The sequence below is a fragment of the Micropterus dolomieu genome, linkage group LG17, assembly GCF_021292245.1.
Source record: "Micropterus dolomieu isolate WLL.071019.BEF.003 ecotype Adirondacks linkage group LG17, ASM2129224v1, whole genome shotgun sequence".
In the NCBI taxonomy this organism is placed as follows: Eukaryota; Metazoa; Chordata; class Actinopteri; order Centrarchiformes; family Centrarchidae; genus Micropterus; species Micropterus dolomieu.
Window position 1 is genome coordinate 30,924,442 of NC_060166.1, and position 27,582 is coordinate 30,952,023.

Consider the following 27,582-nt stretch of genomic DNA (forward strand, 5'->3'; position numbering starts at 1 on the left):
TTTAGTAATCGAATTGATTTATGAATCGTTTCGCCCCTATTAAATATACATTATTCTAATTATAATATCATGCTACAGTATTTGCTGGTAGGACTAAAGAAGACATAAATGTAGTACAATATATTATATGTTTTATTAGACAACCTATATTGAAACCCATATAGAGGCATTTAAGTACACTGAAGTTTAGTATTTGCTCTAAACATCCATGCTCACAATATTACAAAACCTTATCTCTTGAAACGGGAAACATTGTTTAAGTAAAACTTTCTTAATTATGGTGATGTAATGTAAATCCGTGTAGCAGAGTCAACAGTGCAGTCTTTCCACAGAATTGTGTAGAAGCTTGAAGTCCCTTAAGAATTGGGGAAAACCCTTATTTTTTATGCAATTTACAAATGGCACAATGTACAGTAAAAACTTTAATCCAGTTCTGTCACTGCATAAGTTACAAGTTATTACACTTCTACAGTTGTTGAAGTCTTATGTATTTATAATGATAACAGATGTTCAAATGTCTGACAATTCTCACATATCCAGGTCATAGTTATCCAAGGAGAGTTAAAATCAAGGGCACTTGGTCTTGGACGTTTCGCCTCTCATCCAAGAGGCTTCCTCATTCATACTGACTTGCAGGGAGTCCCAGGTATTTAACCTCTGTGCGGTTGTTATGAACATGACATGTTGATAACATATCACATGACATCTCATATGGAGGCCTCATGTGACAATGCCAACACCGGTATTTCAAACTTGACCTTAGGTGACCATAACAACTTTCCACCTATTTCCAGTACAAAGGAGGATTCTATAGATAGAAGCATGGCTGTGCCATGTGCTTACCAGTATCCCCTATTGTGGCTAACATCTACACAGAAGAAGTGGAGAGCAAAGCCCTCAACTCTTTCAGAGGAACAGCACCGAGCCACTGGTACAGGTATGTGGATGAAACTTGGGTCAAAATTAAAACTCAGGAAGTGCAAACCTTCACAGAACACATCAACACCGTGGAAAGTAACATCAAGTTCACACAAGAAGATGTCCACAACAACAGTCTGGCATTCCTTGACTGTGTACACATTGAAGAGGACAGCTGCCTTCAAATTGGGGTTTACAATAAACCCACACACACCGACCTATACTTTTTCCCACCACCCACTGGAACATAAGCTAGGGATCATCAGAAGTCTGCAACACAGAACGGACAACATACCAACAAGTGCACAACCAGAAAGAAGGAATGGAAGCACCTGAACACTTACAACCTGTGGGTACACTAAATGGACCTTTGTGAAAACAGCCACAAAATCCAGGAAGAAGACCAACAGTACAGGGGATGGGAAAAAAAAGGTCAAATGCAACAACATTGTGATTCCATACATGTCTGGAGTATCAGAGAAACTCAGGAGGATTTTCAACAAACACCATGTTCCCGTGTTTTTAAACCCAAGAACACGCTAAGACAGATTCTGGTACACCCCAAAGACCGCACCCCCAAACACAAGAAAAGCAATCTAGTGTATGTGGTCCAATGCAGTGAGGAATGCACAGACCTGTATATAGGGGAAACTAAACAACCACTACACAAACGCATGGCTCAACAGAGAAGCGCTAACTCCTCAGGTCAAGACTCAGCAGTTTATTTAAATCTGAAGGATAAAGGACACTCGTTTGTCACCAGGTGCACATTTTAGACAGAGAGGATGGATGGTTTGAAAGAGGTGTCAAGGAAGCCATTTACACCAGGCTTGAGAAGGCATCGCTGAACAGACGAGGGGGTCTACGCCACCACATATCCCCCACTTACAATGCTGTCCTTTCATCACTTCCCAGGAAACTTACGCATTACCTTTTGGCCTCAAGTGAAGATGCCAACGGTGGTCATTCAGACTTGGCCTGGGGTGGTTCCAAAGACCATAAAGACTGTCGTTACAACAGCCAGGAGCACTAATGAATCAGAAGTATCGATGATCTTGGCAAACGACCCCACAGAGGTTAAATAGCTGAGTTTGCCTACTAGTCATTTCAGAACTGAAGAAGTCTGTTGGATGAGGGACCAAACATCTTCTAGTATCTTAAACGAAGTTCAGTTGCCCTTGACTTTAACCTTCTTTGAATAACTATGACCTGGATGACTTCACAGACCTGTTTGGTAGGGGTGGGGGGAAAAAAAAAAATCAATACAGTATAGTATCGTGATATTTGCCATGGCAATACTATATTGATACACGGACGCCAAGTATCGATATTTTATTATATTAATTGCAGATGGAAGTTTTTGGTACTAGAATAATAAAATCTATTGCTTTTTTAGTCCACTAGAAAACTTAACAGGACCATTTAGAGGACTGAAAAAGTGATATGAACAAACTGAGAAATGTATCTTTTTAGATAAACAGATGTTGACAAAGTTTGACTTTAGGGACCTAATTGGAAGTTGGAAAAAGGTAATAAATTGCAATATATCTCAATATATTTAAAATCGCAATAAAATCGATTCGCAACATAAATATCGTGATAATATCGTATCATGGGGCCTCTGGTGATTCCCACCCCTACTGTTTGGACGTATGTTCACGTGTTCAATTGTGTTAAATTACAACATATATCACTAATATATTAAATACTAATAATTATTTTTTCTTTTCAACATGGGGTGAACTGAATATGGCATCCTAGAAATGAAGGGCACATCCTTAGTATGAATCCCTGGTGTAAGTTTGAATAAATAAAACGAGATAAATAAAGTTGAAAAATATTGGGAGATCAGTGTTTTCCAAAGGGTGGCTTACAGAGAAATGCAATCCAGGAGGAACAGTCTCTTGGCATTTGGAACCAGTGGCCTGAGCTTTGAATTTATTCGGGCTTTATCAGCACTCTGTCAGTCATTTTCAAACAGGATCGAGCAAAGCAGATTAGCCTGGCTCTACACCGGCGACCCTGTTGACTCATTTGACTCACAGATGAATACAAAATTATCTCTAATTTGTTCAGAACAAGCAAATAGAGGAAACGGCATGAGGCTGGATGGAAGGTGTCGTTCCAGGATTGTTCGGCTTTTCACCTCTGCTTGTAGGACATGAAGGTCACAGCACACGAGGCGGGCCAGCTCTCGGTAGAGAGGCAGGTTGGAGGGACTGAGCTCCATCTCCAGGAGGCCAACAGAGTGCCACTGTCATGGAGAGTATATACCCTCTCTGCCACAGAGAGCGGTCAAGTGGAAGGGGCCAGCTCTTGAGCAGGCAGAGAGAGAGTTTGTGTGTGTGTGTGTGTGTGTGTGTGTGTGTGCATGCACACGTGTACGTATGTATGCAGAGGGAGCAATCTGGAGCGTGCTGGAGGCTATGGCCTCTTTGACGTGATAGATTCCCTTTGCAGCCTGCAAAGCCAGGAGGGAGCCAGTCAACATCCTGCCACATGCCCCGCTGTTTATCTTCCAAAATCTGGTGGCGGGTTGCATCCTCTGGGCATGCCCCAGCCGCTCTCTCTTCCCACCGTAATCACCATAACTTATGGTGACATAAATGACCATGAGCTTTCTAATGTTTTTGCTAGATTGAAAGACTACTGCACTAAAACTGATTTTTCCCCATATGGATTTCCTGCTATTGAGCTGAGAACACCGTAACCTGCAAGCGGCATTTATATGGGTATGCAAATGTTCGATGTGCTTTAAGAGATTCAAACTGAATCAGGTTTCCCCGGAAAAACAAGGTAGATAGCTCAGAGCTCTGAGATCATAGCCTCTTACTGAAGAGAAAGAGAGAGCTGGGAGGGGAAAAAATTCAATTCCAAATCCGCAGCTTCAAAAGTGGATGGAAGCTGAATGCAAATAAAGTTCTGTTTCTCTGTGTTGTGATTTATCACTGTGCCGAGCAGTAGTGCCGGGGCAGGCGGTGTATTGAACGGAATGACTCTCCTCACATATTGGAAAAGCAACTCAACAACAAAGCATAGGAAAAATGGAGCCAGACAGATGGATGACCTTCAGTCCTCCTTGGTAGGAATAGGTAGAGGAATTTGTTTAGAGAGCTAATCGTTCACTTCAGTAAATTAATTGTCTGGAGAGCCCATCTATACTTCAAAAAAAAATCATGGCCATGAGTCACATTTGTGAAGTCAAATATAACGACGAGGGGATGAAAGTCATGAATGATGGACAATAAAAAAGAATAAATGAAGCAAGAAATATAGGTATATGCCATTTTTTTAAACTATGTCTGTACAGAATGACAACGCTTTTATCATGAAAAACTGTTATTGAATAAAACTCTGTATCAGTCTGAGAATGAGAATACAAATGCCTTTCTTATCAAGAGCCACATTATGGATGCACCATAACCAAATATTAACACAACATTTGACATTTCTTTGTGGCACAATGACACTGCAGCACTCCACCCCATACCATGCACTGTTAAACAAACCTGTTGTGGACTGCAACTGTGTACACAGAATCCTGTTTCAGCTGAACTGCCAAATGTCTGCTGAAATGCATCTTTTTAAGCCCCTGATGCTTGTTTTCCTCCATCTATAGAATCTAACTAGGGTTTTCTATGGTTCATTGTTGAACAAAATTGTGAAAAGCATTGGGAATATGGGCTTTGCTGCCGTTAGTTTGAGCCATTATTTTTGTGTTGATTGCGAACCACTGGGATATTGTGCTATTCAGCACATCAAGCAACATTCAGTAAAAACACAAAATCTACAGTCGAACAAACAGCAGCACTGTGTATTAAAAGCAAGTCGGTTCCACGCTTCCCGTTTTACTGTACTCTGATCCTCCAATTTGGTGCTCATTGGGAATTTCTAGTAAACAAGACTGATTGAACATGGGCCTTGTGTTTTCCATCTCCCTTCTCTCCATATAATTCTCAGGTGATGAGTCATCTCACCATTGCTCTGCCATGGCTGAGCCTCAATCTCTGTGCCCAATGACTGCACCAGAGAGCAATCCTTCAGCGCAGTCCTGGCATCAATCTTGCTTGGAAGCAGTTGGCGATCAACCTGGACTGCCTTGAAAAGTTCTCTGGCTGACAGCTTCCATGATCAGCCGTCACAGCTGGCTGTCTGATTCATACCTGAACGCCACATCAAGAGAGAAACAGAGAGAGGGGTCACCCTTCTGCTCTGCTTCCATGTTCAGTGTTCACTACAGAGAACAACAGCGCTCTCAATCCTCCTTCAAAATGCTCCATGCAAAATAGAGAATGGGGAAACCTGTCATACACGGAAAGACTTGGAACAAACACAATAGAACCTCTAGTTTTATATTCACCTCGTATGTCTAAGTAACTAAAGCTGGTGCCCTGCTGGTCACTTTCATTTTTGTTTCATATTAATTTCCAGGATAGCAAGGAATACATTTTGAAACAACCAAGGTCTGTCAAGTGTTTCATATTTATATATAATAAAAGAAATTACAATGAAGGCCATATGGTAAAAGCAATGTTAAAGGATCAGTTCACATAAATCCCCTAGCAGAGCCGTGCAGATACAGAATTTTTGGTTTCATGTACCAAAGTTTTTAGATATTCGTAGCTGAACAGTCAACCCAATACAATGGAGGTGAATATATTTTTGGTTATATTGCTTAAAGCATTTAAAATTACATTTATTCATTTTGCTGACGCTTTTATCCAAAGCAACTTACAATTGCTATACATGTCAGAGGTTGCATGCTGCTGGAGCAACTAGGGGTTAAGTGTCTTGCTCAGGGACACAATGGTGGATGTGTCACAGTGGGGAATTGAACCCAGGTGTCTCACACCAAAGGCATGTGTCTTATCCACTGCACCATCACCACCCCATTACATTTTAATCTTGCGTCTCTAGATGACCCAAGAAAATCACTCATCAATTTTCATCACAAACCAAATTTAATTCACCTCCATTGTATTGGTAAAGCTACAGCAAAAGATATCCCATAATCTCAGATAAAATTTAAACTCACTGCCGCTAGGGCTAAGGTATGCAATATGCCAGTATTTATGTATTGACTTTGGGAAGGCTCACAGAGTTAGGACCACCATCTGTTGTTTAAAGTTTACAGAAACTGTATTCAATACAAATTCTAATGTCATATTTTGACATTAGCAAACAACAGAGATCGAACAATAATGTCTTCAATAATGTCAACAAAGTCTTACGTCTACTGCATATCACTTGTAAGAGCAAATATACATATCTTGTGCAAATACTGCAGTAATAACTGCTTTGCATTTGTATGTTTGGTTTAAAACTGTGATTGGCTGAAACTTTTATTTTGAAAGTAAGGAATTTCAAACTGTAGCAAAGTCATTGTTAAGGTGTGGTTAACATCCCTGCAGATATACAGCATTAATTCAGTTTTGTGCCATGTGAGAGTAGAAATAGTACAGATTTTACCTTTAATATTCTAAAATTGGGGTGGTGGAAAAACAAAACTGAAAACGCTGATTGACACACATCTGACGTTGTCAGAGAGCATAAACATGGTGCCTTGTATCATGATAAAAGGTGTGCAGAAACAGACTGTTCTCACTAACCGACACGCTTCCATCTCCGTATTTGAGCTGAGCGAGTAAGCTCACTGCTCCTAATCCTCTCTGACTAATCTGGGAATAAAATTGTCATTCACTCTGAAAACTGTCTCACAGGTATGCTCAATCCATGCAAAGTCTTTAACGGGGAAATCTTCATGATCATGTTTAAACTCCATTAACCCAGTGATGAGATTTTAGTCGAGCTCAGTATAAAAGCAACACTGTTCTATAGTCTTGGAAATTTTCTGTAATTAAAAAGAGGCATGTACATGGCCATCTATTATCACATACATATACAACATTCTTTAATCTGGCAATTACCGTGTTTAGATAATGAACATTTGTTTCATTTTATTCACTGTTATTTGAACACTAATATAAAATGTCATGTATGTGTTCCTATATTTTACTAAGGTCATGGCTGCAATGGCTTTGGCAGCTGCATGATAATGAATTATTCTTTGGCCCACTTCCATTACTTGCTGTGATGTTTGAGGAGCCAACATTTGGCTAAGATATACGTGACCAACAATTACCCTTCCTTTGTGTTGTCATGCTGACTCTTGCTGGCTCATTCCTAGAGGAAAAGAAAAATCAATTGCTTCAGCTCATATTTGAACACTGCATTTACATACAAGCCACACGCAGACAGAGACATCTATTTTTTGTAAGACATATGAGTGCCGGAGGAGAACTTAATACTACATCACAATCTGAAGTGAAAAAGGTTATTTAATGTCTGCCATAATACTTGTCCTGCCCATAACAGAGAGAAGGTGTAGAAACTAAATAACTTTCTAAGACAGTAAAGAAATAAAGTAAAGAGTAAAGAAATCAAAACCATGACAAGCTTATAAAGCGGCTTTCTTGTGTCTTCAAGCTATTATGCATTCTTTTGCCAGCACTGCAGAGGGGAGTTGTGCTCTAATTAAACTCACCTCCAAATATCCTTGCAGACACCTCCAGAATACTCAAAAGCTTTTAAAATGTGCCTGTGATGGGAATTTGTTATGCATGTACGCAGCAGTGCTAATAAATTCCCTGTTTAGACTTCAGCCAAGATTAGCGTTGCAACCTGCAGAACACATCTCCAGTGTGCCCACAGAGTCACAGAGGTCACTATTCAAATTCTTTGACACATGAAAGCCTCCTGTGATTGAACCAGTCCTCAGAGGTAACGCCAGCTACCGAAGCAGGGCTGTGTGAACTGTTAACTACCGCTGCAAACATCTGTGTGGATAAAAAGATTTGCTACAATTCAACGTTATCAAAGCTAGGAAAATAAAGCTCAAGCGATGAAGCAGCACTCAATCCAAAAATGGTGGGCGGAAAAATGTGGCACACCCAAGACTGCAACACATTTTCTGGGTGTCCTCTGAGGTAAAGTTGAATTTTAGTTTAGACTGTAAACTGTGAAGTTAACGCTCCTGACCAAATAAAACTGATCTTACTTTTAAAGAAACCAGGTAACATTAATAATTGCAGAAAAACAGTGAAAACAAGAAAATTAATAAGAATTAGCTTTCAAATTTCGAGGCTCAATCAACCCAGAATCATCTGTGCATTGTTGATCCCTAAAGAGGGCTTTTAGAGCAGGCAGGACCTTTGAATTGACGTTAAACAGTTGAATAAACACACCCGTCAGCGAAGAGAGCAGTGTGTTCATTCACAGCTCCATCCCCACACAAAGAAGGGAACAAACCTCTTCAGTGATAAAAGCTTATTAACTACCTGCAAGGATTAAATCTGATCACTTGGGGCTGTCGCAGCAACAGTAAATAGATGCGATTCTACTTACCTTTCCAAATCACATGCATTTTGACTCCATTATACGCCCGCAAAAAATCTCTGCCAGGCACCAATTTTTATACCCAGTAAAAATGACATTGTCGTCACCTTTAGAGATATACCTTCAAACATGACTGCTAATCTGCAGCGTTTATTAAGTGCTTGAGGGGAAAGGGTGAGTTATTAAGATTGAAAGTAAAGACATCCTAAACGATTAAACACATAATTAACAGCTACTGCATGAAGGGCATGACTTGTCAAATCTCAAGGGATTCCTGATCGGCCGGCTTATATCTCCCACAAGTAATTCTTCTGCTCAAAACACAACATCAGCTCAGACACAAACTAAACCACTGCGCCTGAAGCAAATGAAAACTTCTTCAATCTTCCAAAATATGGCTGCTGTTATTCTTGTGATTACACCGTCCAAATATCCCTGGAATCCAAACTTAATTCATCTTTCTGCAGTAGCCTTCTGCAGTATTTTAAAACAGCACTAGAACTACATCTGGGCTTTATGTGACAGCCAAACTAACTAAGTAGGCCAAAGAACTGTTCCAAACAAAAATCGGTGTCCAGCATTTTCAACCCCCAACCAAAACAAGTTCAACAATTACATCTCTTTGAGGAGAGATAATTATTCACCAATGTGCCAAATGAACAATTTTGTTTGTCTGACAACAAAGTATAAACCACCAAGTCTTGTGTGACAATCCAGAAAATCAAGCTGAGCTTTGGCCGCTGCCCCAGAACAAGCATCTGTCAAAACAAATGGATCTTGTTTTCAAAATATATAAATAAATAAATAACTTATGATCCATGGATGTAAAAAAAACATTGACAAAAAACTGTGGCATTTGAACAGACATAAGTGTGACAATCATAGCAATTTTACTTTTGGGCAAACAAGGAAAAACATCAATGGCTTTTGGCAGAAGAAATAATGGCATTAATCCAAACTGCAAGATTACATTATGAAGAAAATAACCTTTAAGGATACTGATGTTCAAGTAATTCAAACAGTGAAAATAACCTCTAACACTGAATTCTTTAAGACATTCTCTTTAAATAATAACAATCAACAGCTGTATTTTATAATTGTTTTATTTCATACAGGGCGAACAAGAGATTTTGGCACTATCCAACAGCTGAAGTACGACAAAGGGCAGACAAAAATCTCAGAAGCTTACTTGCCAACAGAGGATGCATTAGACGCGGACTTTGGCTAATGGGATAGAAAGGGAAGCCACATCATTTACTGTGAGGACAATGCATCACATCCAAAATACACTCTAGTTTGTACATACTGTAGCTGGTTCAATCAGACGGGGAAATTATATAAATAAATAATTCATTCACTTCCTTATTGTTATTCAGGGTCACGGAGACAATCCCAGCATACACTGAGCAAAACGGACAGCTCCACAGTTAATCATAGGGCTTCAACAATCACACTTAAATTTATGCCTAAGGCCAATGAATGTGACTTGTATGTGCTTTCAATATATGAAGGAAACACCATGCCATGATGTCACATTGTCTGTAACCAGCGAGTTATTCATGAGAAAGAGAAAAACACTACGAAACAACACAATTATTTTAATTACAGATTACAGGTCTTGTACGTGTATTTATAAGTCAAATGCATTTTCCTCGTGACCTCAGACCTTACATCCTTTCTGATTGACAAAACCTTAAAACACACCTGGCAAAAAAAGGGGACTTCAAAAAATAACCTAAATGAAAGCCTGACTTACTTTTTGGCTGCTGTTGTGATTTTACTAAGCAACAGAGGCAAACCATAACAGCCACGGGGACACATCAAAACTATCTCACAATGGCCACTTCTACGGGGACATGACACCTCCTCTGAACATTCACGTTGCCTGCAAGGCCCAATAATGTCTCTTCACAAAGGTAGCCACCATTACCCCAGTTAAACACAATTCATTCATAACTAACAGAGGGCCACATGAGGTGATGTCAAACAAGGCTGTGGGTGTTTGCTGGGTGAGTGTAAAGAGGTGTAATTCTCACAATGCTCATAAATGGGACAGAGCCACTGTCAGACAGCATCACAGCCATTGTGTGCTGCTGGATTATTAGCTGCAAACACACACACAAACACTCATGGACACTGACACACTTTCCCTTCCTCATTGCTTGTTTTTTTATGATGATGTGCATTCTCAAGATTTACAGAACAGGTGAATACTGCAGCACCTCCAGTGTTATAACTTGACAACTGCAGTTGAATTACAGCTGACCTGATTTGGAAGACAGCCGATTTACCATCGGCTGTCTTCCAAATCTGGAAAATAGTTGCATCAGTTCACTACTTGGTCTGTGTGTGAGTTGAAATGTTTACTGGTTGAGAATATTTCTTTTAAATAGGTGTTTCAGTAAAATGTCTGTGGCACCTATAACTCAAGGGGGTGTTAAAGCATCAGACACAGTAGGCCAATTCTCCTCTCCTGTATTCATTTCAATAAAACAAGGGCAAAAAACAGGGTGCGCTGTTACCTAGTGGTCTCAGACACATACCAGGAAACAGCAGCTTCTGAAGTTTGCATACAGTCACTAGGTCTACCAACTTTTCGGATTATGAATTACTCAGTGCTTCACATTTAGCTATCAGCTTCAAAATTTTGTTTGAGGTTGTTTTAGGCTTTTAATGGATGTTTCTGCTATAGCAACAGAATGTTACACTGAAATCAAGTTCTTTCATCGACCAAACAGGTATATACAGTAAGAAATAACTGTGTGTGCAACAGTGTGCGATGCACTCAGCTGTGCAGCTGATCTGTTAACAAGGCATATAATTTATCTCGTAATAGAGTAGCTTACATGACGGTACTGCAACACCTCTGGGACAAACTGACACAATATGTTTATACAAAGAAAGGAATAAGTTAGTATTACATCTGCCAAAATTTACAAGAAGGGAAAATAATAACAAATGTGTAATTGACAGCGTTTTACAAACTTGATAAAATTCCCCTAACTGGACAAGATGTCTGAAGACTCTTAGTCATCCAGGTCATAGTTATCCAACGAAGGTTAAAGTCCAGGGCAACTGGACTTGGTTGAAGATACTGGAAGATGTTTCGTCCCTCTTCTTAAGTTCTGACTGACTGGCAGGGAAACTCCGCTATTTAACCTCAGTGGGGTGGTTTGCCAGGATCGTCAATACTGCTGGTTTGTTAGTGTTCCTGGTTGTCGTTAGGAACGACTAACAACTCTTCCTAACAACTAACAACCCTGGACAACAATTTATTTAAAGAGAATCTGGGGCGAAATAGCCACCACCTCAAATTACCCACCTGGAGGACAGATCTGATAAAACGGATTGTTGTGTGCAATAATTGTTTGCTAGTCCTTACGCCATTATCAAGTCATTGAGCAAGAGAAAATGTATAGAACACATTACAGCTCATAACGTGAAGTAACATGGCTTTTAACATTAAGCTAGCTAGCTTGCTAACTGGCTTACATAGACGATTCTTCATCATCCAGAGAGTCAACATTACATGCCTTCTCTTCAGATGCTCCAGCATAACTGGTGTGCTCCTATGCCACGAATGGTCAGCTTTGCAAATGCTGCAGTTCCTAACCTTTTTGGAGTGAAATGCTGCCACACTTTGGATGTTTTAGGTTGTGGAGGTGTTAATACCGTCGCTGACATTACTAACTTTACAGTTTAATCTATAAAGCTGATGTGATGAATTAATCGACAATTACATTTGCTGGCAACTCATTAATCATCTACGTTGATTCTTCGTTGCACCCTTACAAGCCACAGACCTCTCCCTCCCCATGTGTCCAGTCCGCCTCCACAATACTATCAAATAAAGGCAATAATGATCCAATAAAGTCTTAATAATAGTCATGAGTCATCTGTTCACAGCCTCTCGAGATCCTGGATCTCACAAATTTTCCTTTATGTTAATATGTTATATTAATGTTCCTTTAATATGCAGGTTTGCAATTCAATCCATCAAAGCAGAAAACTTTTCAACTTCTTATCATTTGTGCCTGATATCGACCCAGGAGTGCTGGTTACATTTACTAACAAGATAACTGCTTGGTGATTATGCCTGCCTCTGATTTCTTCTGTCTAGTGTTGCAACACAGCAACCGATCTAAATGCTCAATATGTACAGAATCATAATTAAAAAAAAAAAATACCATTCTATACTTCCTTACAAGGTAATGAAATTTCTTTCCTTTTCTACAACAACCATTCACCAAGCTGTTCACCAAGCTCAACTAGAACAGTGATCCGCTATGGAGCGGCATTCATTGCCAGCCGATTGTTGAGTCCATCACATGGGGGTGGCGTGTTTCAGCAGGCTTTTTCTTCTGTCACCCACCATTTGTCGAGCCCATTACACTGTACTTCCTGTATCAAGAGAGCAGCTTGTCAAAGCAGACTGAATTTCAGTAAATAAAAGCTAATCAGTTGTATCTCAAAACAAATGATCCATGTTACGTTGCCAGATGAGCAGAACTCCATGATGGCACCCACGGGGGTTCGAAATGCTTTATGGACTCCTTTTCAAAAATCACTTAACAAAAAGAATGGAGGTTAACTGAGCAGGTTATCACCTCTTCATCAGTCTTTAGTATTCAAATCTAGGAGAAAATTGGAGAGGAAAGATTTATTTTAGAGCCTTTTATCCACAACTGTCTCTTGAGTTTGTGAAAAGGGTCAACGGCTGTAAAAATAATTATCAATCAGAATATTCCTCATAACTAAGAACACCTTAATTACATTTTAGAGTATTTTGTTTGGCAGGGTGTGTCAACTTGTCTGTTTTACTGCTGTCACTTAAAACATGTATAATTACACTTAATAGAGAACTACAATTTAATTGTTTCATTTGTGACTCACTGTGTGGTATGTCCTGTATTATGAAGCTAATTAGGTCATTTGCTCCATTGAAGACACTGTTTGGAGATTAAGTTGCTCTGACCCATCTGGCTAATGGCCTGGTAGGGTCTCAACTCCTATTAAATATCTGCCACAGAGGACAAAGAAATATACTGAATGCTATTATTGTCGTAATCTAATTATTTAACATCAGTGGAGTATCATTTCCCCATGGCCCCTGACAATGCAGCCATAATTGAATAAGGAATCCAAAAGGATTTTTAAACTTACATCATTTAAATGCTGATAATGTGTGCATATTATATATGTGCGTATTACTCAAATTATTTATTTCATTTATTTGAATAGTCTCATTTAAAAAATGGAATGTATGTCAAGCCATAATCAACTTCCTATGACCATGATGGAATGGATTTTTGAAATGTTATCTAAAAGAATAGAGTTGCATTACAGAAAGCACTGACTCCAGCAGTCAATCATTTTTCATACAACCTCTTAGCTAAAAATGATGACATCCAGTTCTAACGATCCCAAAGTGAAAAAGTAATTAGGAAGATAACGCTTATACCACATAGCTAATGGGAAGCTTCACAAGTTCCCACCCATCTGCCATTTCATCGACCACTGGTTGGCGTAATCTTCATCTTATGACTCATAACCATCTGTCTAGTCTAAAAAGGACTGCAGTGATACTATGGCCAGCTCTAGTGCCCTTGTAACAAAACAGCCAGCCACTGGCACCAAATATAAAATGGTACAGACAGATGCTGTCTCTGGCATGTGTTTTAGACATTGGCAAAAAATAGATAAAAACAGATAATAAAACACTTTAAGCAGAGCCTTAGAGGCTGAACTCTCTGCCTTGGTAATGTCATGTTGCTAAAGTTGGATAACTAAACTGAAAATATAGAGTGGTGTTCTGCACACTGATTTCAAATCAGAAGTCTGCCTTATCACTGTGCTGCCAGTAAACTGTCCAGCAATTTAAATCAAATAATTCAACTAAAGTAAGAACAGCAGTGAAGTCTTAACAGGTGTCAAAGGAAAGACATGTGGCTCCACAATGTGTACTGTGTACAAACATCCATTAACCACTTTAGACTGCAACAATTCTGTAGTCCATGTTTTCCAAATTGTTCATCTTTTAGCATCTATTAATGAATTAGCATGTTCCATTTCTATGAGCAAGATCCTGTTTGTGCCAGTGAAAATATTTACTTTACTCCTCCTTCAGGGTAACCCAAAATTATTTTGGTAAATACATGATTTACAGTACAATTTGTCATGTCTTTAAATAAAGGTCTAGGTAAAAGCACTTTTAACAACACAGTTTAAAGTGAGTTAATATATTATAATTACATCACAACTGCATAACAAAATAATTCATCATTAATCTATCATGAAGAGGTTATGACACTGTTGTAACTAAGTAACTAGGCCTATGTAGTTCATTTAAAGCACTGCCCCAGTACATTTAAATGTCATTATAAGGGCATCATAATGCATGATGTTACTTTTCTGAAATTCCCCACATACTGGAAAAAGCTAATTATTACACCTGTAAAATAACTGACCAAAATTGGCTTAGCAACCTCTTTTTTCTTTCTCACTTTTTCTTCCTCACAATGCCAAAAAATTTGGCAGTAAGTGTGAAAGCAAGTTCTTCCAATTAATTTTCCACTAAGGGGATGCTGTGAACGAAGAGGTAAATAAGAAATACCCTTGATTACCAAAAGACTTTGTGAAGTCACAGCCACTTAAATGTACAAGAATCTGCACCATGTAATGTAAATATATACACACTGCAAAGCACATGTTTGTCTAGAGTTATCATGTAACTACTGCATTGCCCCATTGTTCTATTTTCAGGAAACAATTCAAGCTGAAATAATTTATTGAAAGATTTACTGGTTCAATAAAACCGTACTTTTTAAGTAGTGTTTTGTCAGCTGCAATGTCTATCAGTGTTATACAGTTACATGCTTTAATGAAGATAAGAAAACATACAGCTTAGCTTGTCTGACAACAGTCATATTCCTTTCAGTTCTGTTGATAAAGATCTACAACTCCACCTCAGCTGTAGAGGAGCTGCCTTCCTTAAATTGCATAAGATGTTATGCAGAGTTTTCTGAGAGCCCTCCAAGCATGATTTTTGTGATTTTCAGGTCAAACTGCACACTTAATAGAAACAGAGCTTCTAGCTTCAGCACAAATCTAAAGTTTGCTCAATCTCCCTGATTATAATGGGGTCGTTTATATAAGCCTCCCACAATCAGGTAAGACAGAGATCATCTGTTGTCTGCCACCACAACTAATATCAGTGTTATACTCTAATCAACAGCAATCATTTCTGCGATTAAATGGCTGTAGCTGGTCGAAACAGGATATGTGAAAAATGTGATCATGTAAAAACTATTAAAGTTGTTTTTCTAAGATGAAATAAATCTTTCAGTGTCCATACTGATCTAATAACTGTTGACACAAACACTATAGCAATCTGAATGAGGTTATCTTAACCTGATAGAAGACAAACTGTGAAAACTTGCAGTAACTGACAACCCCATAGCCTTTTAAATTATGGATCAGTTGTCATTTTATGTTAAATTAGTATGTAATAGCCTGTTTTTTTTACATTTTTATGACAACTTGATTATGTATTACACAAAGATTGAAAGCTGAGTGCTCATGATGGCTGCAATCCTACATTCAGAAAATTAACTTAATTTGCATGGCGGAGTGCTAAGAAATAGCCTCAAAATGGGACATCAAGCCCTGGATGCCAACTCTCCCATCTCAATTAAAAGGCTAATATCTTTTCAAGAAAGACAAACATGGCCACAAGCGGTGCTTAAGTCAAGCAACAGGAGGCCTCGCCAAGGGCAATGTGACTGCTGATAAACCCACGAGTCAACAGCAGATTTAATCTCTCCGTCCCACATGGCACATAATGGGAGAGTTCAGACAGATTTATCTCAGTAAGTCTTTGCACCTACGTCCGCTCTATTTTCTATCTCATCAAGTGAATGTGGCATTGAAGAAAGTATGACAAGTTTCATTTCCAGTGGGTGGTCATGACAAGCAAGCCCTAGATCCCAACACAACAAACAAACTTAATTAGAAAGGAAGAAAGTACTGCGGTGTACCTTCTGTTATGCCTGCAGAAACAAAGCTTTAGTATAGTAAACTTGCAGTAAGTTTAGCCTCGTTATCACTTGTGTCACACATCATCATTCAGGCAATCTGATTCCCTAATTATTATCTCCACCAGGCATTTGGGCGCGCGTGTGGGCGCGCGTGTGTGTGTCCACTGCTAATCTCGCATAATACTGGACCCATCAGCCTAATTTTTTTTTGGTGCACATTTATGACTGCATGCTGAAGGACCTCTTGTGGTTGACTAATGCAACATTTGACCGCTTCTTCTTTTTAATGGCGAACTGTAACCGTGTGGGTCATCAAGATCTAATCACTTCCACCCGCTTGCAAATGTTTGTAATTTAACTATTGTATGATTGCCTTTTATTTTTGTTATTATATTACGTGGTTGACTGAGGTGGAACTAATGTAAAAAACTGGCAGTTTGTGTTTGGTAATCCTATCAGCAGTTTACTGCAAGGTCAATTAACAGTTAGTGATAGGGCTGGGCGGTATATCGGTATAATGAGGTATACTGATATAATTTCAAAAGAGATATAAAATTATACAATACAGTTTATACTGATATAGTTTGTTGTTGAGTTAATTAATATATTTCTGTAGTCCTGCCAGCGTTTGCTCCTCTCTCCCCCTTACCGTGCAGCCCCGCCCCTCACTCTTCGTCTGCACGCAGCCGTCTACTAGGGTTAGATTTGTACGATGTCTACCATCGTACAACGTCTACATTTAAACATTGGGATGGACGAGGACATCGGGGGCACGATAGCTGTCGTCTTATGTGTGGTTCACTCGCACAGACATCACTCTGCTAAAACCTTGGTAGCCTATGACGTTACAAGTCGCGGTGGATAATTTACAAGCACGGACCAGGTAAAGGAGCAGTGAACACACAGGGTGCAGATGTTGGTTTCAGTTGTTTGATAGGCTGCGTCATTAACAAGGCCACAAGTGGCTCACCTGCTGCCGTGATAACGGATTGCGGGTGAAAAAATACGAAAAAAAGATGAGTTCTCTGTCTTTTAGGTGACTTTATAAAACATACTGCTGATGGAGAAAGTGGAGTAGACGGGCAAGGGGGAGACAGAGAAAGGTAGGGCAAGCCGGGGTATTTACCTGATTTGTAGGCCTCTTGTGTGTCTGAGTGTGGGGAGAAGAGAATTCCGAGGAAGGTGCGAAGCATATTTAAAATTTATAATAATAATGTTCATGGTGATCAAAACCTCCTTTACATGGCAGTATTATGTGAAAAATTTAGATTTTTCTTGCCGTCTGTCGGCCCAACCCTACCAAACTCTCTAACAACATGGAGGGAGACACAGTGCCGGTCGACAGTCCTGAATTTTTCAAATCGAAATTGCAATTTGAAACAACGCGATTAGCTCATCGTGAAGACGGTGATTAAAATGTAGGTTAATTATACAGCACATCTGACCCGTTTTAAACAGTCATGCAGTTGCAAATTCATTCTGTTGTCATCCTTGTGTGACAGATCTGCCTACTATTGACGGCAGTTACAGTTGCAGACATATAGGGAGAGAGACGGAAAGAAGCGGGGCATGCTGACATGTTTGCAGCAGAGGTACGTTAGGTCTGTGAGTGTGAAGAGAACTGAAGGACGCGGATTCATTAAGTGAGTCACACTTAAGATGGAGAATGAATTATAATGAAATAAGAAACAAGCTAAGTTACTACAAATAGTAAAAACTTTATATATATATATAAAAATCAGTGTTACAGCAGAAAACCACGACAGCAGCAACTGCATTATGATATTGACAAAAATGAAGGCGGCAGTCTCACTGAATAATTAAGCAGTTATCCTCTGTAAAGTAAAAGCTAATCAATAAAATAGTTATGATCTGAGAGTGTTCTTCCTCTTCCTGCCTACCATAGTCCTCCTTGCTCATCCTAATCGGGCTGCATGTGACCACGCCTGAGTCCAGGCTTCTCTGTTTGCTTAACAATGCAGTCCTGAGGTGTATGCTGAGTGGGCTGGGCTAGCTGTGGGAAACACAAGCTGATAATATCTAATCCTCTGTGTGAGGGACATATTTGTCTTCCCACCCAGTATCCAACATTTTCATCAACCGCACAATAGCTTGCTGAAATTTGATGCAGCATACCCATTCATATGGTACTGGAAAACATGCTTCTCTTTTCTATTTAAACCTTTGATACATTATGTTGAGATAATATGCAGTAAGAGTATTAACATATACATTTGTGTCATAACAAACATAAGCTTGTCAAATTATACAAGTAAGGGCTAAAAATGGTCAGTTGTGTGTGTGTGTGTGTGTGTGTGTGTGTGTGTGTGTGTGTGTGTGTGTGTGTGTGTGTGTGTGTGTATATATATATATATATATATTTTTTATTTTTTTTTCTAAAGACTGATCTGGGTCTAAAAATGGATTTGACTCCATGTTGTATTGAGCCAAATACCTCCGCCTTCAAGGTCAAATACAATTCTTTTTGCCATTGTGCCTGAGCCTGCAAGTTGATCTCTATATCCTGGTAAGTTAGATAAGACTTCATAAGTTCATCACAGCGTAAGCTGTATAGAGGAGGAGGAAGCAAGATTTCTCACTCTGGTCGTGTGTCTTGATATCACAGCATCATCACAAGGCTAGCAGAAAAAAAAAATCCAGCTCTACAGTATTCTGGTGCTGAAGAGAAATTTTGAGTGATCTGGATTAACAGATCACAAGCTGAGAGTGCTTCTGGTGTGCCGTCTAAAGGTATGTGGTTGAGATTAAAAACTTTAACAATAACTAGTTGAGCACTTGTTATGTTGTGACTTTTCTGTTCCCATTTTGTGTGCTTATGTGCTTATGCAAGTGAGCTGACACCCACTTTGCAGACAGCCATATTTGAGTCTTTGCATATGCACCATCCTTGGTGAGACACATCTGGCCGCCATCTCCTCTAAAACAATTTCACCCTGCGGAATTGCCACCTTGCAATACTTGCATTATGCTAAGCAGTCAAACCAATCAGGCCAATGCATGCACTGTATGCAAGTACCAGCTGTTGTAACAGATATCACTCATCATTTTCATATTCACGTCTTTGTTTACCTGCCGAGGGCACCTAGTGCTGAATTTTACTCGTGTCTAGCTTAGGTTTAGACATTTCACTAACAAATCAATCAAGGATTTCTAGACTTTCTAAGATAAATCTGTGCAATCATTTAATGAATTTACACTTTTTAATTGATTAACCAACGTACTAAAAAAACCTTCAGCTCTAGGTAGCTGCTATTGTTATTTATAACTTTGCTGCTTTGCTGATTTCCATACTCATCAAAACCAACAAAAGCACCTCAGAAGATTTGTCTGGAAAACTGAATGAACTGAAAGGGTTTTCAATTGGCCAGCTTCATGCTGAACAGGGTCAAACGGGTCTTGCTCTCATATGAACATGACAGCTTATCCAGCAAGATTTCCTATTGTTCTGATTGTAAGCTATTGCGGCAGCATTACTGCCAAGATGCGTCACCTAGAAAGCTTTCCCCTCGCAGATCTGAAACCTTGAAATTTAGCTGCATGCAGTGAATCATGAGGGGAGAAATTTATTTTGCTAACTTTCATCCATTCTTGTCCGTGTCTGCTGTGTGTAATTATATCTGTCGAAGCAAGAATCTTATTGTAAATGCTGAGTAAACAAGTACTGTACCTCAATTTGTCCTAGAACAAGTGAGTGCGAAAAACAACAACGCCTGGAGTTGTAATAATGCAGCAGTTTGACAACCATTTATTTGGTTTTATCAGGCTGGACCATACGCATGTGATATTATGTGTGCATGACAGCTTTTGTGTCTGATGTCTGTTTTTATATCCATCCTTTATCAAGAAATGTTGAAAATTCAGAGGTGATGGTGCTTTTGTGTTTTGTTTTAATTCACTGCTCTGCCTGAATTTCGTTAACGTTGTTCATAATGTTGTTCTCAGAATTGCTCAGTATGCATCACAGGCCTCTGGCCACAGAGCCGTGGCAAAACAGGACCTTCACTATGCTCCAGACAACTGTAGTGAAATGATATTAAGCTAACACGCTGGGCTTGTTATCAAGCTAACTGCCACTTTATAGAAAATAGCTATTCCTAAGATTGTAGCTTGCTACAAACTGCTTTAATTTAGAGTCCACTGACTGCCACTGGGGTTTATTGATGTAAATGTGTAAATCAGCATACCATTAACTTTCTTTTTTCATGTTTTCCAACTTACACTGTTCTTTAATTGAGCAACAGATTTCACTTCCAATGGATATTACAGGATATAAAATGAAAAACACCTTCCAGGGGGACTTAAGAAGGCACCCCACTAATGCAGTCTTTGCCAGCAGTCTAGCTTCTCTCAGTCTCTGATCCAAACAAATGAACAAGGAAACAAGGTATGTTTAGCTGCCACAGTTTTAAGGTGATAGCCAGCTCGTGGCATGATATGTCATGACACCTGAGTAATGCTGACAGAACAGATTTTATATGAGGTGCAAAACATAAGGTGAGCGATATACAGTACCTGCTCCAGGGAGGTGGAGGAGGGAAAATATTGACAAGCAAGCACCACTGGAGTGTGTTGAAGCAAACCGAGTGGCTCATAATATATTAAAAATTATCGCTGCAGCCTTAGTTTCATCAAGCAGCAGAGAGAAAAAAAAAAAAAAAAAAAAAAAAAACTTGGTTTAGGATTGTTTCTGATTGTCACTTGAAACTTGAAGTGCTCCACATTCAGCAGCTCAGACTGCAAACCCTCCACATACACGACTAAAGAAGTTGAATAAAACCCCGTCTTATCCGATTTGCTTGAAAGAAGTTGCAGCAACTGAGGAGGGCCTTTACACAAACCCCTACATTAAAAATGTACTGCAATGCTTCTAAACTGTGTCACCTGCAGCTGAAAATAGTACGGCAACAATTAACTGATCGACAAAACAACTCCGATAAATTCAGGTCATATATCAAGCAATTATTTATTGGTTTAACCTTCTCAAATGTAAGGATTTTCTGCTTTTCTCTGTTTTCTGTAAATTCAATATCTTTGTGTTTTGTTGTCGGTTGATCAAAATTTGAAGACATTACCTAGGTCTCTAGAAACATGTGATAAATTTTTCACAATTTTTCATCATTTTATGGGCCAAATGATTAACTGAAAAAGAACTGATAATGAAAAATATATTAATTATCTATGCTAGTGAATCCTGCAAACATGGAAGTTGTGCAGTTTTAAATCCTTGGGTAAAAGACGTACTAAACTCTGAAAATGCCAGTCAACAAAGATAAGAATTCCAGCGTATCTTGGCTTGCAGCACATAGTGTAAAAAAGATTAGACTAAAAGGGTATAATTTTAAATTAGAATTACCACCTGGCGGTTGAATGCCTCTGCTAACCAGTCAAGTTGCAGTTTACATCCATGTCTATAAGGTACTTGATTACTGTGTAAAGATGGTTTCCTATAGAGTATAGCTACAAAATTGTGGTGCTTTGTTTTCTCCTGGCATTTTTTGATGTGACGCCTCTCTATGAGCTGTTAGTGAAACTTACTCTCACTCACTGAGACTGAAAAAAAAAAAAGCACATTCCAATACATTGTTTGCAGTCATGTGATTCTGCTGACGCTCCACATTAAAAATGAGGTGGGATGTAGACAAGATGGAGGAAAGCCCGTACTGTGCTAGTTAATTGTTTACTCATTGTCATCACAGTCAACATGTGTGTGTGAAATCTGGAATCAGCCAATTCATTTTTAAATTAAAAACCCTATTTTGAGGTAACCTTTGAATCAAAAGTGTCACCTATTCACTGTCCGACCAACTGTAAAATATGGTCACAATCTCCCCTTCTGTTCCTGATTTATGGTGTTGAATAATAGTAAAAAAAGATATTATGAAGTTGACCTTTTGGGTAAAAAAAAGTCATCACTTCATCGTAGTATCTCATTAAACATCTGGATGATATTTTGTCATAATTACCACATCAATTCTTGAGTTATGGCCAAAAATGTGTTTGTCAAGGTCATTTTGAGGTCACAGTGACGTTCACCTCAGAGACAAAAGTGTCACCAATTCATTGTCCGACCAACTGTGTAATATCAATTCTAGAGTTACCAAAAACATGTTTTGTGAGGTCACAATGACTTTTTACCATCAAATTCTAATCAGTTCATTTTGTGCCAAAGTGGAAGAAATTCCATCAAGGCGTTCCTGAGGTATCGTGTTCACACGAATGGGAAGGACCCAAAAACATAAGGCCTCTGGTCAAGGCTACTGTCGGCATGGAGCTATAAAAAAATAAATAAATAAATAATAAAAAATAAAAAAAGGAACCTTTGGTTTAAAGGATTGCTAAATTAAAGGTATTAAGCACTGACCTTGCTCAGACATATTTCCCTGTGAACATGTAAAAATCTACTACAGATCCTGAGTGGCATGTTAAAATGTCCTCTGAGGCCAGCTGTCTTAACAACTTAATGTAAGATTACTATCAAAATCCCAAAGTGAGATGAAGCAGAGCAGCCATCTCTCTGGGGTGAAGTGCTAATGTATCATGTAAGTACAGTATCCGTGTTTAGTGGTGTCCCTAAAGGCAAAAGTGTGCTGCACGTGTACATTTAATAAAATATTAGCTACGCACCCTGTTAGACTATCAATACCAGTAGCAAAATTATTGCAGGTTGATTCTGCAAAGCGATACAGTACAACCTTCCTTTTAACCCTAAAGCTCAATGTTTCAGATCTTGTACGGCTTCACCTTAAAACAAATTGGGGTGATGTTTCTTAAAAGGCCAGTATTGCACTTTTGTTGTTTTCTGATTCCTCTACCTGCAATTCAGCAGAGTCTTTGTGAGAAGTAGTGCTCCCATGCTCTTTCCAGGCCATGGGCCGTACAGTAATCAATGTTGATGAATGAGTAGGAAGGCTCTCTTTATTCCAGCCCTCGCTGAATAGAAAGTTTCCATTATCTCTCACAATGTATTCACTCTATCAAAGTGACAGGGTTGAGGCAAGCCACACTCCATTGCCCTCACTGTGCCCATACCTACCTTCATCCGTCTACTCAAAAGAACAGGGAAAGCCGGAAGAGACTGCTAAAATAACACTGCACAAACCTACAAAATCTATAAAACTTTAACTCTTGAGTCTCATCCATCAAAGCTGTAAGGATACAATTATGTGCATTGCGTTGTGCAAAAATATCCACTGTAACAGGGAATAATGCAATAGAGGATGGAGGATGCCATTTCTTTTTTTTTTAACAATTTGAAAAAAGTCCCTTTAGTACATTTTTAAAGAGAAAGGAAGAAAACAACAATTTACCTGCTTTTCTTTGCTAAAACAGATTAATTTTTCAGCACACTTTTGTAGCTTGTCTGACTTGGCTAGCCTTCAATCTCTTACACTACTAACACAAAGAAATTTGTACACACCACTGTCAGTCAAGCTGTTTCCAGTGTCTCTGTAACAGAGAAACCTAAAGCAATAAACAAAAAAAAAGTTACATTATTGGTTTTAATACTGTTCAAGTGTATGGTACTCAAAGAACAAGACAATTACAATCTCACATACATAAACGACACATTCATGTCCACGTGTAAGCCAAAGCCTGGAGAATAACTAACGTTACATGACATTACAATCCAACTACATAATTTTTCTACCAGGCCAGTAAAATGTGAAGTTTAGCTGTCTGATCTAAGCATCTGTGCTGTAAGTTACGTTCACGTTTTATTGCCAATTAATCGGCTTATTGTCTCACAAACTAACCAACAGATTTCTGTCCAGTTGCAAAGCCAAGACACAGTTGGAGAACAAAGTTAAAAATTACCCTGGTACTACATATTATTTCTACCAGGGCAGTAAAATTTAGCTGGCTTATCTGAGCTTCTATGCTGTAGGCTACGGTTTTATGGCCAATTAATCAGCTGATTGTCTCATAATGTAACCAACACATTTATGTCCGCAAAGCCAAGGCCTGGAGAATAACTAACGTTATGTGACATTACAATCCAACTACATAAATTTTCTACCAGGCCAGTAAAATGAGAAGTTTATCTAACTGATAGAAGCTTCTAAGTTACGTTACTGTTTTATTGCCAGTTAATCAACTGATTGTCTCACGCGTGTAAGCCGCACATTTCTGTCGAGCAAAGCCAAAACACACACTGAAGAATAATGTGAATGAAATTACAATCCAACTATATATATATATAAAATTATATATATATAAAATTATATATATAATTATTATTTTTTATATATATATTATAAAAAACATTGACAAGGGTAACACCTCACTTCTCTCGGTGATGGCCAGCTTCTAGCTAATGCTATCAAACAACAGTTTGAATTTGCATCGCAACGTAATTACCTGTCCAGCAGAAAACAGGCAACTTTGGCGCCGATTTGAAAACATTTGTCCTGCATCAGCTCCTTCCATCTGGGAAAATCCATGACGAAATATCCTTTATTTCTGCCGTGATCTGTCTGTCTCTGTCCCGACATGTCTGGCTTCATCATGTTATCGCTTGTTGACGGCGAAGATGCATACACTTGTCGGCTTCTGCTAAATAATAGGTGTAGCCCTCCATTTGTCTAAATTTTACTTCTCTTCTCACTTCTAATAAACCAGATGACTGCTCAGAGACATTATATTATTATTATTTCCTCTTCTTCTTCTTCGTGCACATGCAATGTAGTGACGTGCGACTAGCAGCGTCTACACTGCCGGAATTATACAAGCAGAAGAAGAACCTATTGACGAAACACGCTCTGTAGCGCTGTTTGTCCATTTTTGGCTACTGTAGGAACATGGTGACGCAACAGGGCGACATCCATGTAAGGGGGACCCGCGTTTATGTAGACAAAAATGGCTCATTCTAAAGGTAATAAAAACATAACGGTTCATTATGTAAAGATCTTTATACACCACTGAAAACATATTATATATAACGTTATGGATATTATATTGCATTTCTGTCAATAAATCCACAGAAATATTACACACTGAACCTTTAAGTGAAGACCTTATATTTAATTTGGGTGGAAGAAAATGCTGAGCACTTCTTCTGAAACCCAATCAAAATTTACTGGATTGACCAGAAATTATTAATTACCTTTTGGTTTGGTTGTTAGCTAGGGGTGCTACAGTAGCTCTGGAGGAGCAATGTCTATCTGCTGAGATTCATACAACATACTCATACAGGTGCATCTCAAAATATTCTAGTAACTTGGAAAAGTGCATTGTGAGCACCATAACCAGAGAGATTAAAGGCTCAGGATACCATTGTAGGTGTTTTGAGTTAATTAGCTAATTAGAGTTCTTCTCAGGTCGACATTCTGTATTATAAATTGTTTATTTTAATAGTTTTGAGATACTGGAGTTTTGATTTCCATGTGCTGTAAGCCATAATCATCAAGATTAAAATGAAAAAAGGGCACAAAAAAAAAATATAAATATATATATATATATATATATATATATATATTTCACTTTATGTGTAATAAATCTAGAATATATGAAAGTTTCACTTTTCAAAATAAATTATGGAAGAAAATTGACCTTTTCACGATATTCAAAGTGTAGCAGTTAAGCACCCATTTAGGCTACAAGATATAGTGCAGTCAGTGGCCAATTTATCTAAGATTTAGAGATAACATGTAGATTTGTCCCCCCCCCATCAAGCCAATACATTTCAGTCAATCAAGATGTATAAAGCACATGTATAAATAACTGAAAAGGGCATACCTCAGAGTGTCTGGATTTTATATTGTATCTAAATGTGTTCTCATCCAGATTGTGGAAGCTGTGCAGTAGCACAGAAATACAATTTAGCACAATTTTCTCAACTGACTGAAGTACTAATGTCAGAATAAAAACTGGATCTGGGAAAACTGGAGACAAAACCCCTCGGTCCTCAGGATGTTAGCACTGGTCTCATAGTTTAATTTCCTCTGATCATTAGCTAACCAACTTCTTCACATCAATCACAAAAAATCAATCAGATGTATCAGCAGCAAAATGATTTCTGTCACAAGGATCCCAAAAAAAACAAAAAAAAAAAAAACAAGGTGAACATACAACCAGGTGGTTGCATGAGCTGGATTCCTCCATGTGTGTCCATTGGGACATGTTACATTATCATATTGCTCTGTACATCTGCAAATCATTTACAGTCATTTAAAAAAAATGCTTAAGTGGGTTGCACTGGAAGTGACGCTGGCCATAAAGAGCAGCCAGAATTGCACACCGGGCCCAGCTTCCTTTATCATTATGTTTGTCTGCTGTGGTTGCCTTTTTAGAGGCTGAACTCATTATTTTTTCATGTTGTTGATCTTGGGACTTTACAGTCCCCTGAGAGTAGGGTCATGCTTTACTCTATTAGTTCTGTTAAACGGCCTGCTCCTTCTATTGTTGCAATACAACAACACAAAACCAAGATCAGGTAGTGCATAGATTAGCGAAATGGAGGATGACTTTTTCTTCATACTGTCAGAATTGCAGTGCTAAGACAAAAAAATTTTTTCCTCTCACAATTTAATGCTGAAAGAGGAACATGTCTCTTCAGAGTAAGAAGACATGTGTCACATCATCATGATTATAATAGTTTATTTCTGTGAAAATTAAAATTGTGGTGCAAAAATGATCATTCCGACTAATCGTGTCACAAATCATCATCTATCAAAATAATCACTCAATAAATTTTACTATATCTACTATATTTTACTTGTGATTAAATAATATGTTGTCTTACTCATCTATCATTCATTTGTTTTTGCATTTCTTTACACCGCTTGTTGTAAGTGTGGAGCATTTGGTGATCTAAAATGTCTGTTTTGAGAGAAATGTACTTGTGATATTATTAAACATGACAGCTCAAGGGCCCACTAGCTGTAATTATTAATATCACTGGATAAGTATTAAAAAAAACAATCATGAATGCTGAACAAAATCAAAATTCAGACACCTTTGTAAGTCAAGCAATGAATCTAATTATATCTGATGTTCCACCTCTTCTATTTAACGTAGTGTGATCACGCTGCTACTTATCTCAGGAGCTTAAAGCCACTAAATGCCATTTTCCACTGTGCTACTTTAACTGCTTGCACCTCAACTGTGAAGCTGGTATTTTAAGTTTGGAAGGTCATACACCTCAACTATTAGATTTCAGAATGTAAAACATCAATTAAAACTTTGGTGTAATTAGGGGGGGGGGGGGGGGGGG

At 38.6% G+C, this 27,582-nt stretch overlaps 1 protein-coding gene across 1 annotated transcript in view; it reads right to left on the reverse strand.

Moving 5' to 3' along the window:
• cadm2b (cell adhesion molecule 2b) overlaps positions 1 to 27,582 on the reverse strand; it is a 213,347-nt gene that overhangs the window by 108,709 nt on the left and 77,056 nt on the right. The window contains exon 3 of the mRNA XM_046073852.1: positions 7,061 to 7,101. Within this exon, the coding sequence (XP_045929808.1) occupies positions 7,061 to 7,079 (19 nt within the window). The 5' untranslated portion in view covers positions 7,080 to 7,101. The remainder of the gene's footprint in view (positions 1 to 7,060; positions 7,102 to 27,582) is intronic.